Raw genomic sequence first — 17335 nt, 5'->3', positions numbered from 1 at the left:
TGGGCAGACTGGATGGGCCGTTTGGTCTTCTTCTGCCGTCATTTCTATGTTTCTATGTTTCTATGTTTATCATTTCTGTCATCCTCCTCTGTGCCTTTTCTAATTCTGCTATGTCTTTTTTGAGATGGGGTGACCAGGATAGCACACAATAGTTGAAGTCACACCATAGATCAATACAGAGGCACTATGATATTTTCTGTTATTCTCCATTCCTTTTTCTGATCATTCTAAACATTCTATTTTTTTTCCCAACTGTCGCTATGCACTGAGTTGAGGATTTCAATGTATTGTCCACAAGAATTCCAAGGTCCTTTTCCTGGGTGGTAATTTCTAGAGATGTGTATAGTGTGATCGATCGTCTTAACGATCGATTTCGGCTGAGGGGGGGGGGGGGGGGAGGGAATCGAATCGTCGCGGTTTTGTTTTTTTAAATATCGTGTAAATCGTAAATCGGGGAGGGCGGGAAAACCGGCACACTAAAACATCTCTAAAACCCACCCCGACCCTTTAAAATAAATCCCCCACCCTCCCGAACCCCCCCCCCCAAATGTCTTAAATTACCTGGGGTCCAGTGGGGAGGTCCCGTTGTGATCTTCCACTCTCGGGCCACGGGTGCGTTGATAGAAAATGGCGCCGGTGCTACCTTTGCCCTGTCATATGACAGGGCAAAGGTAGCGCCGGCGCCATTTTGGTTCCTGTCCCCCGACGTCACGAGCGTAGGAGATTGCTCCCGGACCCCCGCTGGACCTCCAGGGACTTTTGGCCAGCTTGGGAGGGCCTCCTGACCCCCACAAGACTTGCCAAAATTCCAGCAGGGGTCCGGGAACGACCTCCTGCACTCGAATCGTGTTGCCGTAATGAAAAATGGCGCTGGCCGTACGGCAATATGGCCATATGCCGTACGGCAATATGGCCATATGCTGTACGGCCTAGCATATGGCCATATGGCCGTACGGTATATGGCGCCATTTTGGTTCCTGTCCCCCGACGTCACGAGCATAGGAGATCGCTCCCGGACCCCCGCTGGACCCCCAGGGACTTTTGGCCAGCTTGGGGGCGCTTCCTGACCACCACAAGACTTGCCAAAAGTCCAGCGGGGGTCCGGGAACGACCTCCTGCACTCGAATCGTGTTGCCGTAATGAAAAATGGCGCTGGTCGTACGGCAATATGGCCATATGGCCATATGCCGTATGGCATATGAAATATGGCCATATGGCATATGGCATATGAAATATGGCCATATGGCATATTGCATATGAAATATGGCCATATGGCCGTACGCCATATGGCCATATTTCCGTACGAGTGCAGGAGATCGTTCCCGGACCCCCGCTGGACTTTTGGCAAGTCTTGTGGGGGTCAGGAGGCCCCCCCAAGCTGGCCAAAGTCCCTGGGGGGTCCAGCGGGGGTCCGGGAGCGATCTCCTACGCTTGTGACGTCGGGGGACAGGAACCAAAATGGCGCCGGCGCTACCCTTTGCCCTGTCATATGACCATATGACAGGGCAAAGGTAGCGCCGGCGCCATTTTCTATCAACGCACCCATGGCCCGAGAGTGGAAGATCACAACGGGACCCCCCCACTGGACCCCAGGTAATTTGACATTTGGGGGGGGGGGGGTTCGGGAGGGGGGGATTTATTTTAAAGGGTCGGGGTGGGTTTTAGGGATGTTTTAGTGTGCCGGTTTTCCCGCCCTCCCCTTCCCCTCCCCCTTCCCCCGATTTTTGATGATAAATCGGGGGAATTCCTATTAAATATCGACTCTAATGATTTTTGACGATTTAAAATATATCGGACGATATTTTAAATCGTCAAAAAACGATTCACATCCCTAGTAATTTCCAATATGGAACCCAGCATTGCATACCCATAGTTAGGATTATTTTTCCCTGTGCGTATCACGTTGCACTTTTCCACATTTAATTTCATCTGCCATTCAGATGCCCAGCCTCTTAGTCTCACAAGGTCCTTCTATAAATCTTTATAATCCACTGCTTTTTAGAAAACTGTAAATAATCTCATATCATCTGCAAATCTGATCACCTCACATGTCATTCAAAAATGTTCTGGAAAAGGGAATATGTTAAATAGCACAGGTCCCAGTACCAAACTCTACGGTACTCTACTAATGACCTTTTTCCACCAAGAAAAAATATTACCATTCAGTCCAACTCTCTGTTTCCAGTCTTTTAACCAGTTCCCAATCCAGGTAGGACCTTGCCTTCTATCTCATGATTTCACAAATTTCAGAGCAGTATATCATTTGTCAAATGCCTTCTGAAACTCCAAATACACTATATCAACAAGATCACAATTATCTACATATCTATTTGTACCTTTCAAATCATTGAAAAGATTGGTAAGGCAAGACTTCCCTTTGTCTTACCAGGTTGACACTTCCCAATTAAGCCATGCCAGTGATGTTTTTAAGAAAGGCTTCTACCATTTGCTTGGCACCCACATCAGGCTCACCGACCTATAACTTTCTGGATTGCCCCTGAAGCCCTTGCTAAAGATTGGCATCATACTGGCCTCCTTGCAATCTTCAGGGATTGTGGCTGTTTTAAATGATAACTCACAGATTATTAGCAATAGGTTTGCAATTTCATGTTCAAGTTTTACATTTTTCTTAGTTGTGCTGTTTTTTGCATTAACTTAGAAGTCTAATATCAGGAAAGGAATGTCATTGTGATGAAAAATAGCTTTGATAATTCAAGGTCTATTTATGCTAGGCTGCTTTGATATGGAGTTGGCCCTGGATGACTACTAATACATGCATGGAAAGATTTGAGGAACCCATGCTTAGAGTTAAATTGTAGATTAAATAAGGGCACTGGTTATAACATGTCTTTACTGCTTTCCCTGGAGCCAGCCATTCAGCTGGGACATCTGCCTGATAAAGCATTTTAAAATTTTCTTAGTTGTACTAGTTTTTTGCACTAACTTTTGAGCTTGGTTTCAGGAAAATAAATGCCATTGACTTCTGATAGCCCATCCATACCTTGCTCTAGATTTCTTATATAGATTGTTTCTAGGGCAAAGACTTTCCTGCTGAATCACCTAATTAGGTCAAATGGTCCCTGTTTTCAATTAGACTCAATCAACAATCCTAGCTCTGAAACTTACATCTTATCCCCAGTTTTTCCCAAGTTCTTATTTGTCTTTTCACATGTTTTCTATCTGTCTATATTAGATTGAAAGCTTTAAGAAGCAGAGACTAATATTTAGCATTTTTCTATACCGACCTTCAAAGTTAAATACCTTATCAGGTCGGTTTACATCGAACAGGGACATAAACAGTAAACATAAACAACTTATTATAATCAGGAGAAAAACAAAGTTACATTTAACAAGGACTGCAAAACTTGGAAGCTTAGAACAGCTGGAAAGAAGGCTTAAAAGGGTAGTAAGTTAAGAAACTAAGACCTAAAAGTCCGTGCTAGTGCTAGTTGAGCTGTTATGAAAGTACTGATGCTTGTGAAGTATTTAGAGGGATCTGGGTTCCATTGCTCATGAGCCGGTTCATCGTCTAATGTGTGTCTGAGGGGTCCGGGAAGGCTTGGCGGAACAACCAAGTCTTGTTTTTTCTTAATGTTACTAGGCAGGGTTCCAGCCTGAGATCTGCTGGAGGTTGTTCCAGATGGCTGGGCCTGCTATAGAGAACGCTCGGTCTTTGGTCGTGATGAGGCGCGTGGCTTTGGTTGTGGGGGGTTGAAGTGCTCCTTTGTAGTTTTTCTCTAATCGGTCTGCTGGAGGTATGGAGTCCGAAAGGGATTTCGAGATCGAGGTGAAGGTGATTATGGATGGATTTATGTATTAAAGTGAGTGATTTGTGCAGGACTCTGAAGTTGACTGGTAGCCAGTGTAGGTTTCGGAGGATGGGAGTAATATGCTCTCCTCCGGCTGGTGCTGGTCAAATTCTGGCCGCGGCGTTCTGTATCATCTGTGTGTTGGTAAAGCTCTCGGTACACCTGGTCGTGCTATACAAACAACAACAGGTCGCTCCCTGTGACAAGGTAAGGGCAAAGGCAATCGGCGCCATTTTGAAACCTCCAGCACCCTCACGGCACGATTGAAGGGATGGCTCCCGGACCCCTCGCTAGACCACCAGGTACATGTAAAAGGTTTTTGGGGGGGTCAGGAGGGCGGGAGAAGCAAAGGGGTAATTTGAAAAGGGTCGGGGTGGGGGTTTCTTTTCGGGCCATTGGCGCCTTTTTATCAGTGGTAGCCAAAATGGCGCTGATGGCCCGAGAGCGGGAGATCACGCCGGGGACCCCCCCCCCCACTGGACCACCGGGAAACAACATTTTGGGGGGGTTCGGGAGGGTGGGGGAGGGTAAGGAATTTCTTTTAAAGGTCGGGGTGGGTTTAGGGGTTGTTTGGTGTGCCGGTTTTCCCGCCTTCCCCAAATAATTCCCGTGCCCTATTTAACGATACAATATAAATGCTCCTGACGATAAATCGTGGGCATTTGTACTGTATCTTGTACTCTAACGGTTTAGAACGATTTTAAAATTATCGGATGATAATTTTAATCGTTCAAAAACGATTCACATCCCTAATAATTACTTATTTGTTGACCTCTATTTGTATCTAACCAGACTAACACAGCAAGCATGCTACTTTATTCAAGATGGAAGGCTCAAATTTTAAACATTATTATCATATAAATTATGAGGAATTAGCTGTAGGGTTTGCCAAGTTTTGGAGTGACTTTAAGGATTTTCAGAGGGAATGTGAAGGGGGATGATAATTGCTTGTCAGGAGAATTGATGCTTTAGGAAGCGGTTTTATCTAAACCGGGTACCATCTTGTATTTTAGCTTCTGTTTAGTGCCAATGGCAGTACAGTGAAGCAGTCAATGGTGCCACAAGACCAACAGGAAAGGCTTTCTGACAACTGCTGTGCTGCTGGCAAATACAAATCAATAGTGCCAACTATCAGAGATCCCTCTCCAAGGAAAGAATCTACTTTAGTCTGCTTTCACCTGGGCTTGGGGAAAAGCTTACGGAATATTCCTAATAAGGAATGGATTCTAGAGCTCTTTGTAACACTACATCTCAACTTACATTGGTCACGGCTTTCTCAGGTCCTTTTGTTTCATTCTGCGCACACCATTCAGGAAACCACTGAATGTGGGTACCGGCCCTACACTGGCATCTAAATAAAAACAGAGGAGCAGAAAGGAAAAGAACATGAAGATATATACCAGATATTTGTACATGATCTTCCCACACTGTTCCAGGCCTATAGTAAGTATTGTTTGCCCCCACTACTCAAAGGCACAAAACATTTAGATGAATGAAAATAGGGAGTACAATAACATATACATTTCAATAATATAAGCCATGTGTTAACACACTGTGGTTAAAGCAATAACAGAAGAAGTACTGGGGGGGGGGACTCTTCGGAAAATGAAAACCTCATTCTTGAGAGCTGAAACAAAATTTAATGGCTTGTTCTGTCAAGCATCCATGGAATGGTGGGAATTGTTCTGTCCATTTCCAAAACTCTGGAAATATTTGTGTGGGTAGAAGGCTGCAGTGCTGCTGCCCGACAGATTCTGGGAAATCTGCACCGGGCCATGTGCAAAACATTCTCCTTATTTCAATGTGGTGAAGAAACCTTCTCCGTCTCATTAGACATTGACAAGAATCATGGCAAAAAGTCAGGTTATAATTGTTAGGGGGGATGCAGAGACTTAGGGAGGTATCTTTAAAACAAGAGTGCACATACACAAGTGTACATGCGTGTGAGGGGGACATACTCTGGGATTTTAAATCATGCGTGCAGTTGCGCACATATGATTTAAAATATGCCCATCGCGCATTTGTGTGCTCCTAATTTTAAGCTGCTAGTTTGTTGACTTTAACACATGCAGGTAAGCATATTTTAAAATATTCTCGTGTGAAGAACATTCCCAGCTTTACCATTTAGTCCACCAGTTTGTCCAGTTCATCTTGAGATCAACCAGACTCTTCTGGTTCTTCAGCCTGCAGTCCCGGTTCAACCAGACGCCTGTCGTCTTAGGCCTCAAAAGAGATTTCTGCAGACTTACATCTCATCAAGAGAAGCAGTAAATAATCTAAATATACGTGTCAAACAAGCCGCCTCATACTGTGGCTGACAGAATTATAGTATGGATTTTCACAAGTAACTTTTGGGCCAGCCCTGGAATGCCCCAGACATGCCTTAAATCCATCCCTTTTTCTTTTACTCGTACCTGCTGTGTATATACGTGCATAATTTGCAACTTTTAAAACATGCGTTGCTCGCGCACAGCCCACATACTCGCCTTTTAACATGAGCAACACTTTTAAAATTCACCCCTAATTTTTCTTTGACTAAATTTATTCTGAGTTTCCCATATCACCTTTTTTGGGTGGGTGGTCTCCTGCCAGGAAATGGGGAAGGAGAGATTGTAAACTATACTTCTTAAGCCACATTTTAGATATAGATAGATATAGATATAGTATATTATGGACACACACCCACACACACATAATACATACATATACCGTATGGAATTAAGTCAAGAAACCCAACATATTGGTGTAAATATACTTTGCTGTTCCCTTGGATTTATTATTCATGAATTTCTCAATGCTAAATGTGAAATTACATATCTCTCATTAGTAATTAACTCTGTATGCTATGAGTTCTTATGCCAAGTGCTGGATTGTGGTTTACAGGGGGGAAAAAAATACATTCTTTGATGGCTTTAAGGCTGATCTGGCAGTGGATTGCTATAAGCAATTTGGAAGCAGAAGAGAAGGATTACAAGTTAAAGAGAAAATAAATAGGCTCTGAAGCAAGCACAAATGCTATTTGGTTAGAAATGAAAGACTGATTACAAGTTTGCTGAAATGGCATGTGCATCAGCTGCCTGCATAATAATATGTATGCTAATTATTTTCATCACAGTTCTTGCAGCCCAAAAGTTTAAATTGAGATTGAAATGAAGCACTGCTCAACTATTAGAAGCACTAGACTGCATCACCAATATTCCCTCACTACCTCTCTTTAATTTAAATGGTGCAGGTGTTTTGAGGGTGAAAGGTGAAACTGTTGACCTGCTGCACACATGCCAAATTTTAGCTTGTGGTCTGATGTGGTTGCTCCAGGAAGCTATTGAGTTCACACTGTGTCAATGCAAATAAGAGTTTATCTTAACTGATCCATTTTGCCACCTGTTCCCTGGTTTAACCTCCCCTGAGGCAAATAACCAGACAGGCAATCCTTCAACTAGCTTTCTGAGACCTGGGATCTCAGTGCTGCTCTGGTTCCCATCTTCAGCCCGTGTGCTCATATAAATCCAGTCTTCCCATTAATCTTATTATCATCTAACAGAAGGCATGTCATCCTTTCAAGCACACTAAAATAATAGCAGACACATCATAGACATGTCTAAATAAGCTTTAGAATCATATGTAGGAAGTGGTGAAGACTAAAACTGTGAAGGATTTCAAAGGGGCATGGGATAAACACTGTGGATCCCTAAAAGACTAGAGGATGGGAATAAATAAAAAAGCTTAACCGGCACGGAGCGGCAATTACTACCCTTCAGAGAAACATGGGGGTAACCTGCACGGAGCGGCAGTTACCACCTTGGGAAGCTTGCTGGGCAGACTAGAAGGACCATTTTGGTCTTTTTCTGCCGTCATTACTATATCACTGTGTTACTATGTTATGTTACTATATATTTAGATGTAATTCATAGTGTGGACAATAAGGGAATTCTACAATGCCTTTGACTTTGATTTTTGATAGTAAGCAGAGATATCAATGATAACAATGTCTATAAAAATAAATATGCTTATACTTAGTATTAAGTGGCCTCCTTAGATTTATGTGCTTCAGTTTGTAGCATTCCTTCCTGATGCTGCTGTGGGGCAGCACCAGAACAAGGGAGACCTTAGCCAAAGCACTTATTTCTTAGAGTATTGTCATTGAAGGTATCATGAAAAGATTGTAAAATGCAATAGCGCTTTATGGGAAGGCCATTTCCTGGCTGCCATTGCTTTCCTGGGTTTACAGGTCCTCAACTTGCTCTGGTTCTTCCGTTAGCTGCCAATAAAAAAACATGTTCAAGCAAACATATTGTTTAAATGCCTCATTACACAAGGCCTTTTGTAAGAAATGGTTTATTCTATAGTTCTAACCACAAAGAAGCGATTGGAATTCCCCTGCCATCTAATATTCTGTAGTTGAACACTGAAACCAGCAGTGATGACAGTTCAGTACTTTCTGACTGTTCATTACCAGCCATGTACCTTACCTTGAAAATAACGCAGTGTTATGTTATGTTCTTTCCCAGTAAAACGTCTTTCCCAGTAAAAACGCAAATCGCAGAGTAATAATAGGGAGGGTAATTTTGTAACATTGCGGGAAATGTCTGTAGCAAATCCATGCATAAGTTGCACAGTTTACAAAATACCAGGAGAAATCTCTGCACGTCCACTTTTGCAGGCAAATCCAGTACCACAAATAGGCTTGAAAGTTAGCGTCAGATATTTTTTAAATCGAAAAGCATATACGTAAGTGAAGACTCCTCTGCATAATCCAAGTAAATGTGGGCCAGATTTTAAAAGGGTTAGGCGCATACGGTACGCGCGTAACCCTTTTAAAACACCCCGGCGCGCACCGAGCCTATTTTGCATAGGGTTCCGGCGCGCGCAAAGCCCCAGGATGCGCGTAAGTCCCTGGGCTTTCCTGGGGGGGGGCGTGTCGGGGCATGTCGCGATCCACGTGTCATCGGGGGCGTGTCGCGGCCGGTACGGGGACGATGCCGCAGGTGTGGTTTCGGCCTGGGGGCGTTCCAGGGGCGTGGCCATGGCCTCCGGACCAGCCTCCGGACCGGAACATGGCGCGCGGCAGCCGGCCCGGCGTGCACGCAAATTTACGCCTGCCTCGAGCAGGCGTAACTTTCATGACAGAGGTAGGGGGGTTTAGATAGGGCCGGGGTGGGTTAGGTAGGGGAAGGGAGGGGAAGGTGGGAGGAAAAGGAAGGAAAGTTCCCTCCGAGGCCTCAGAGGGAACGGGCAGCGCGCGTATGGCTCGGCGAGCACAAGTTGCACAAGTGTGCACCCCCTTGCATGCACCGACCCCGGATTTTATAAGATACGCGCGGCTACGCGCGTAACTTATATCCAGCGTACTTTTGTTTGCGCCTGGTGCGCGAACAAAAGTACGCGCGCGTGTAGATTTATAAAATCTACCCCGTATGCATGAACAACACGAACATGCACGCATCGGATAAACAATTTTATAAAACCCCATGTCTGCATGCAAAACGGTATTTCACAGGCGGATATACATTTGAAAATTACCACCCTGTTTTTCAAAAAACAGGAAGTTTGGTGGCCTTTGAAAGATAAGTACTGAAAACGTAGAGATGGTTACCACCATCCTGTTCCTTCAATTTACCTGCAACATTGCCATTTGAATGGTACTAGATAAAAGCAAGCATTAGTACTGCAACTAACTTAACAAAACCAGCACACATAACATTCTGGTCTTGACAAGAAGCAGTTGGAAGGATCCTCAAGCAATAGTAGTTAGTTTCTGCATGTTCATTTTCCCTCTACATCAAGCCCTGAGAAATGACGACAGGGGAGGGGCTGGATCAGGGAACAGAGTATTTATTTTATTTTTTTATTCATTTGGAAGTATCTATTGGGCAGGGTATAATAAAACATACATAGTTTTGATGAAAAAACAAACATAAATAATATGGACAGTCGTGCACAAAATCATATGTCTCAGATTTTTCGTTTGATAACTTCAGGAGAGGATGGCTAAATATTTTAATTTCCACTTTGAAAATTTAACCCGAGGAAGCAAATGCTTCATTAGAGAAATGTTTTTTAATAGCTTCTTGAAAGCTTTAGAGTCTTTTGTAAGGCATATATTGAGGGGTAGCAAGTTCCAAAGAATGGGGCCAAAGAATAAAAAAATGACTGTTCGTGTATCTCGGATAGCCTTGCAGGCTTTGGGGATGGAATGTCAAGTAGGTGCTGGCTGGAGGAATGGAGTGTACCAACAGGGGTATGACTGCTTAATGGAGAACTTTTCCAGGGTGAAGATGCATTGTGCAGGAGATTATGTATGATGACAGAGTGGCTTTGGTCCACTCCAGCCTCACCTCTCCTCTCCTGATCTCTGCAGGAGGAGGATGGAGCAGGAAGCAGAGGGCTGCTCTCTACAGAGCAGTGGCCGGTAGATTTGGGGCACCAGCACTATAAGCGATGACCAGGGATAATACAGAACACTACCAGAAGATGGTCATTTTCCATATTAATAATTCTGTGCCATGCAATTTTGATTACTATTATTGGCACTATTATGATTTTTTTTTCTTCTTCCTTCTCCTTTTTTAACCACTTTATGCCTTACTTTTGCAACACATGTACAAATTTTGTCATGAATCGAAATCTGAGAAAAAACACCAATAAGGGAGGGAGAATGGAAAGAGAGAAAAGCATCAGTGAGGGGAAGAGGAGCAAGAGAGACAGAAATGCACCAATGGTGTCTGTCTCTTTCAGTCTCCTTTCCACCACTGGTTCTTTCTCCCATATCATGATGGTGGCAGAAGAGGCACCAGCAGGTAAAAGCGCTGCTTTCTTTGTGCCTTCTGCCAGCAGGAGAGAGGATGGGGAGGATCATGCTGAGATTGAAACGTGTAGTCAATTGCAGGAAGCAGGGCTACCAAGGAGGGCAAAGCACTGGGTGGTTCTCCTCCTCCCCCGACCCCCACATAGGACAGCCCTGTGTCACAGTACCAGCACCTTTCCTACTAGGGGAAAAAAAAGGCAATGACAAGAAGCATGTGGGCTCTCGCCCCCGAGTTCTAATCCTGCTACACTTTTTTTTTAATATAGATTTGCTGGCAGACTTTGTACAGGAGTTAATCTTGTTCCGGGTATATAGCAAGGTGCTGCTGTGACCTTGCTGTTGATTCATCTGCTTCACTATGCACTGCGTCTCAACACCTTTGCATAGTCTTCCCTGCACCTCGGGCTTGTGAGTGTCTCAGTTTGCCACATCCCCGCTGAGGCTGTTTCAGCATTGCAAAAGGAAGGAGACCTGAGTGACTGTGAAAAAAACTCTTTTTCTGTAGAGTGGCTACAATTCTTTTACAGAAATAGTAAGACAGCAAAACAGTAGCCGAGTCTCAGTCAATTATATTGCAAGCAATTATTAACAGTAATAGGGATACCATTTGTTTTCCTTTTTAATTCTGAACAAATGGATGCAATTACTATATTAATAATTCTAGGAAACAGCCATTCAAGCTGATAGACTTGTTTTTCACATCTTAACCAAAAAAAAAAAAAACCAACCCTGAGAATCAATGTTCAAAAAATGATATACTGATCTCCCAGGTTCATCATGGGCTGTTGATGCCTTAATGTGGTTTTGGCAACAGCAAAAGGCTTCAAACCATTTCAATGAGACAAAGATAAATGTATTGGAGGATGATTTATTGATAATACTTAAACCTAAGTAAAAAATGTCTTCAAAGCCCTGAATGTTTATTTCACTGTGAGACTAAGATTGGGGCGGCTGCTGTGGGTTTGGAAGTGCTGCTTAAGGGTTTTCATATATGTACATCTGCAGAAGATTTAAACTCATCCAAGAAAAAAAAAAGAGAAAGACAGGGAAAAAAGTGTATTGAACATTGTCCCTCACTGACTTGAGTACTAGAGAGTATGGACCCCAACATACGGTCACGTTAATCCACCCCAACCACCGCCCCCAGCATTCACACATGCTTTCTATCTTTTCCTAAAAGCTCTTCCATTTTTCATTTTTTCACCAGTCATGCCAAAACAAAACAAAAAATCCTTTTCAAATTCCAAGTTGTTCCTATTATGTTGCGCTTCCCGGCCACGTTGGTGCCGCGACCTTTGCCCTCACTAGTCATACGGGCGACCGTCGCCCGTATGACATAGTGAGGGCAAAGGTAGCGCCGGCGCCATGCAGGAGGTCACTCCCGGACCCCCGCTGGACTTTTGGCAAGTCTTGTGGGGGTCAGGAGGCCCCCCCAAGTTGGCCAAAAGTCCCTGGGGGTCCGGGGGCGATCTCCTGCACGCGTGACGTCGGGAGCCAGGAACCAAAATGGTGCCGGCGCTACCTTTGCCCTGTCACATGATAAGGGCAAAGGGCCACCGACGCCATTTCTCAACGCAGCCGTGGCCAGACCCCCCCCCACGTCGTGACCCCCCCACTGGACCCCAGTTAATTTAAAACATTTTGGGGGGGGTTCGGGAGGGTGGGGGGATTTGTTTTAAAGGTTCGGGTGGGTTTTAGGGTTTTTTGGAGTGCCGGTTTTCCCGCCCTCCCCCGATTTACGATTTTTAACGATTTAAAAAAAAAAACAAAAAAACACGACGATAAGATTTCCCTCCCCCCCCCCAGCCAAAATCGATCGTTAAGATGATCGATCACATGATTCACACCTCTACTTGTTGCAATCTATTTCTAAAAAATCCCTATTGACTCTAGTTGCTCATATACGTCATGATCATACAAAGATGCAAATCTACTTATTTCTTCAAGCCAATGTCTGTATTTATATTTTATATAATCCTGATATTTTCTATACCGAACTAGAAGAATTTTCTCTCAGGTTCATTATTTCATTTTGCTACAGTTTTGATAAGTACATGCGGCAAATTCCCCTGGTAGAAGTTGTTCATAAGACAAAAGCTGCAGGAACATATTCTATACAGGATTTATTGTTGGTCTTGTAAAAATCATAGAGTAATAAGGCCTGACATGGCCTACCAGTGGGTGTAGTAGAAGCCAGTACTTTTAACACATTCTGAATATGCTTCTGACCAGTATGGAGGTCAGGGATTGATTGCCCCCCGGACTGATCTGGATGAAAGTTCGGGTAAAAGATAATGCAAGGTATGTTTTACAACTGTTTATTATTGGGACATAAAACTCGTTTTCAAAAATAAAGGGGGTAATTTTCAAAGGGACTTCTACAGGTAAACAATGTTGTTATGCACAGAAGTGGCCTTCAACAAAATTTGCCCTCCTATATGCAGTTAAACTTACACGGGTATGTCCTGTTCATGTATAAATTTACCCAGACTGAGCAGGAGGTGTTCCTAGGTGTTTAGGAGGGCTTTGGACATATGTTCATGCTTTGTAAAATTCAACTGTATGCATGCAAATTTTCAGCAAAGTGCTGCGTGCACCAAATAGCAAGTGTTATTTGTGAAGGGTAAGGTTGAAGGGAATAATTTTCAAAGGAGTCATATATATGTATTTGTGACAAAAGTTACACCGGATGTTTGAAAATATCCTCAAAATTAGAAAAAAAAATGCATCTTTCATTTTGAGGATTTTTCTTGTATTCTTCTCACAGACCTAGATTTATCAAAATGCTATGTTTATAGCAAACAAATGCAGCCGCGTTACAAAAAGGGGCATAGCTAGGCAAATCTGCAACCAGCCACATCACATTGGAAAATTAAGACACGCGGCATTGCAACATCGCAAGCCGCTATTTCGGACATGCTAATACCTTTCCCCCAGTGGTGCCCAGAAGAAAGGTGTAGGTATTTCCAGCAAAATTTCCTGTGCTAACGTGCAATAATTAATCACACGCAGCACTACCAGCCCCTAATTTCCCTTAACCCCACCCCAAACTCCTCCTACTTTATTAGAAAATTAAAATTTGCATACGCAATTTGCAACGCGCTGTTTATCTCGTGTGGTATGGCGCTATCGTGTGCGATAACACTGCAATGCACGCAATAATGGCCTATCGCAAATTGATGAATGACCCCTTTACATTTTACAGAAATAGAAACCCCTGACTCTAATAGCCACACTGACAGATGGGGCTATGTCACTGAGTGCACTGAAAGAAGTACACATTGCTGTTTCATAGCTTGTTTCACTTCTACGAGATCCATTTAGTCACAAAAGTTACATATCAGCACATTTGTTTTCTCATTTTATTCACTATGTTATATTTGCACTCACTTTAAACAAATACATTTTCTTGAATTTAAGAAACTGATTTTAATTGATACTTAAATAGGGTAAGTCTCCTCCCGTTGAATCTACTTGGCTGAAGTCACCTGGATAACTAAACTACAACTCACTGGGCTTTTAAATAGTGAAAAAATAAAGCTAGCATGTCATGCGAGGTTAGTTTAGTTTATTGTTTTTGCTTTAAAAAAAAAATCAAAGCGATTTATGATTATATCATCTTCATTATAATCATTCTGTAACATATGGTACTGTTTGATTTAAATTTGGTGGAATCCACCTTGAGGCCATCCTTGGAAAAAGGCATAATATCATATGTTTATACATAAATAAATAAATAAATAACATAAAACCAAACAGTCAAATTAAACTAGCTCCAATAATATCAATCATAAGCAATATTAAAAACAGGAATTCAAATAACAAATATGCATCAAATAAAAACAAAATAAAATCAGATTTCTATTCCTAAAACAGAACAGAATGATAAAATCTGAATTCCTATCCTTGATTAAAAATTCCATGTGAAGGCTTGATTAAAAACAAGCTGATCACCATGTTACTTTAAAAAAAAGATTTTGAATAAATCTTCCCCACCCCATACCCCAAAAGCGGTCAGTTTTTTTACGAATGCCGGTATATAAAAGTTATAAATAATAATAATAATAATAATAGTTGGGCTGAATAGTATGTTGACAGCTCCCAGCACACTGCAGGTAAAAAGGCCAATAATTGGTTTGCCCACTGACAAATTCCAGTGAAGGGACTGATCCCATTCAAAACTGAGTCACTTTAACTGGGTAACTTTATATGGATAAAGCCACCCAGATAATGGGGACTGATCTTTCACCAGGAGAGAGGTGAATAAATTAATACTAATATGCAGGAAGCTGTCAGCTTTATTACCTCCACTTATGGGAACTGGAGATTTAGCCAACACATTTTTTTAAGATGGGGAGGAGGGATTGACATCCGCTTGGTATGGTAGATTTTTATTTTAGGTTCTCTGGCTAACTTTAGGACTGCAATTTTTCTAACCAGAGTTAATAGCGCAAGCCAGACAAATCTTTGCCACTCCTCTGGAGCACTCCCCATCATTACCTCTTTATATCTGGCTACATTTTAGAGTGATAATGACTTACCCAGCTAAAATTTAGCTGGGAAATGGGGAAGAATTTTTAAATGCCATGTTTTGTCTGATCAAAAGTTGGTTGGACAAACACTTTGAATATCAGCTTGTTAATAAAAATATAAAGGTAAATTTTAGAAACCGGGCACATGCTGAAATCAGGAGATGAGCACCCAAGTCCCTATGCATGAATATCTCTCATCAGAGAAAAAAGCGGATAACATTATTGAACTAGCAACTGTATGCCTTCTGGAAGTGCCTTATGGGGTGGATTTTAAAAGGGTTATGCGCATAACCCTTAAACCCCCCCCCCCCCCCCGCGCACCGAGCCTATTTTGCATAGGCTCGGTGGTACGCGCAAGCCCCGGGATGCGTGTATGTCCCGGGGCTTGCAAAAATGGGCAGGGCGTGGGCGGGGCCAGGCCACGGTTCGGGGGCGGTCCGGGGGCGTGGCCGAGTGCTCCGACACAGCGGCTTGTGTTGGGGCCTACTGCACCAGCAGACAGCCGGCTCACGCAGGTTATGCCTGCCAGAGGCAGGCATAACTCAACAAAATAAGGTAGGGGGGGATTTAGGTAGGGCTGGGGGGTGGGATAGATAGGGGGTTAGATAGGGGAAGGGAGGGAAAGGTGGGGGGGAACAAAAGAAAAGTTCCCTCCAAGGCCGCTCCGATTTCGGAGCGGCCTTGGAGGGAATGGGGAAAGTCATCGGGCCTCCCCTAGGGCTCGGCGCATGCAAGGTGCAGATGTGTGCACCCCCTTGCGTGCGCCGACCCTGGATTTTATAACACACGCGGCAGCGTGCGCATGTTATAAAATCGGGTGTACATTTGTGCGCGCCGGGTAGCGTGCACAAATGTACCCCCATGCATAATTTTAAAAATCTGCCCCTATATATTTTTGTTAATTTGGACAGCTGCAGAGGTGAGTCTAGTACTCCCCAGCGAAAGCACTAGGACTTCTTGGAGAACCAGCAGCCTCTATAGCTCCAAGGCAGGTTCACAGCCTGAAACTCCCAGGGTCGTGAGAACCCCATCATCCTTGACAAAAAGGATCTAGGATCTGTTTCAATATAGAAGTGCTTGTATCATAACAGTTTTGGCTCATTGCCTTGAAACAATAAGTTTCAAAACTTAGGATAGCAGGACTGTTATCACAGTTAATGGAAATTGTCCACCAACTCAAGAAGATAACTACTGTATAATCCTTTTAAAACCAATGGACCACCAGCCTAGAATAGAACATATCCTGTTGCGGATCATAATTACTTAGACATAATATCCTATAAATCAGTTATTTTATTATTTCTATATTTGTATTCCGCTATATCCAGGGTTTTAATGCAGAGAACAATTTTAAAACATTCATAAAATAACATCGATGACACCAAAACAAACATGAGCTCTGCCACTTGTCTTGCATGGTTACTATACCTTATATAGTTTATATATAACGAACACAGAGAAACTGAAACTGAAACAAAAATATGAACAGATCCTCATTTAATGGTAAGGCCTCAATATATGCAAGTCTCTGTACTATTACCACTGCACCGAGAACAGACTCTCCAGTACAGCTATTGTTCTTCGAACTGCCAACAACTGGATCTGGTATAATCCTGACTGAGACATAGTTCCGCATGACCCAAGCATTTTTTTAAATAATAAAATGACAATGTAGGAATCAGTAAAGCTTTTAAGAAACCTTAATTAGCACCTTGGGTGGTCCTTGGAAACGGTAATAAAAATAATAATAATAATTCAGAATGCTACAAATGACCACATAATAGTCACACCATTCATGAATTATAGTGATAAACCCAACACAGTTACAATAAAGCTGCTAAAACTTAACCAAAATATTCTGCAATGCAGCTGCAGAAGGGTTGAGAGGGGATAAATTCCTGTAATAACTATGGTGAGAAGAAGAAGAATCAACAGAGAGAAGAAAAACAAACAGCTAATTTGGATTACATATCAAATACCCTATTATCTATAATTAGGAGATTAACCACCTTGTCCTATGTAGTTATGCACTGTTGGAGATGATCCAAAAGTCAGTGAAAGAGAATGTATAAATGCAGAAGCAAACAGCTTAAGGAACTAACTAGAAGTAGTGAAAACATAAAAATACAACAATAACCAATATAAATGTAGTCCTGCTATGAAGGCAGGGATCACACTCGGCACTAAGG

General features: G+C 42.8%; 1 protein-coding gene across 1 annotated transcript in view; it reads right to left on the bottom strand.

Moving 5' to 3' along the window:
* The window catches only part of ANOS1 (anosmin 1), a 464829-nt gene that overhangs the window by 47543 nt on the left and 399951 nt on the right, over positions 1 to 17335 (bottom strand). The window contains exon 11 of the mRNA XM_029604378.1: positions 5070 to 5148. Coding sequence (XP_029460238.1) covers positions 5070 to 5148 — 79 coding nt within the window. The remainder of the gene's footprint in view (positions 1 to 5069; positions 5149 to 17335) is intronic.

The sequence above is a fragment of the Rhinatrema bivittatum genome, chromosome 5 (assembly GCF_901001135.1).
Source record: "Rhinatrema bivittatum chromosome 5, aRhiBiv1.1, whole genome shotgun sequence".
Taxonomy (NCBI): domain Eukaryota; kingdom Metazoa; phylum Chordata; class Amphibia; order Gymnophiona; family Rhinatrematidae; genus Rhinatrema; species Rhinatrema bivittatum.
This window is presented reverse-complemented; position numbering and strand designations above follow the sequence as displayed.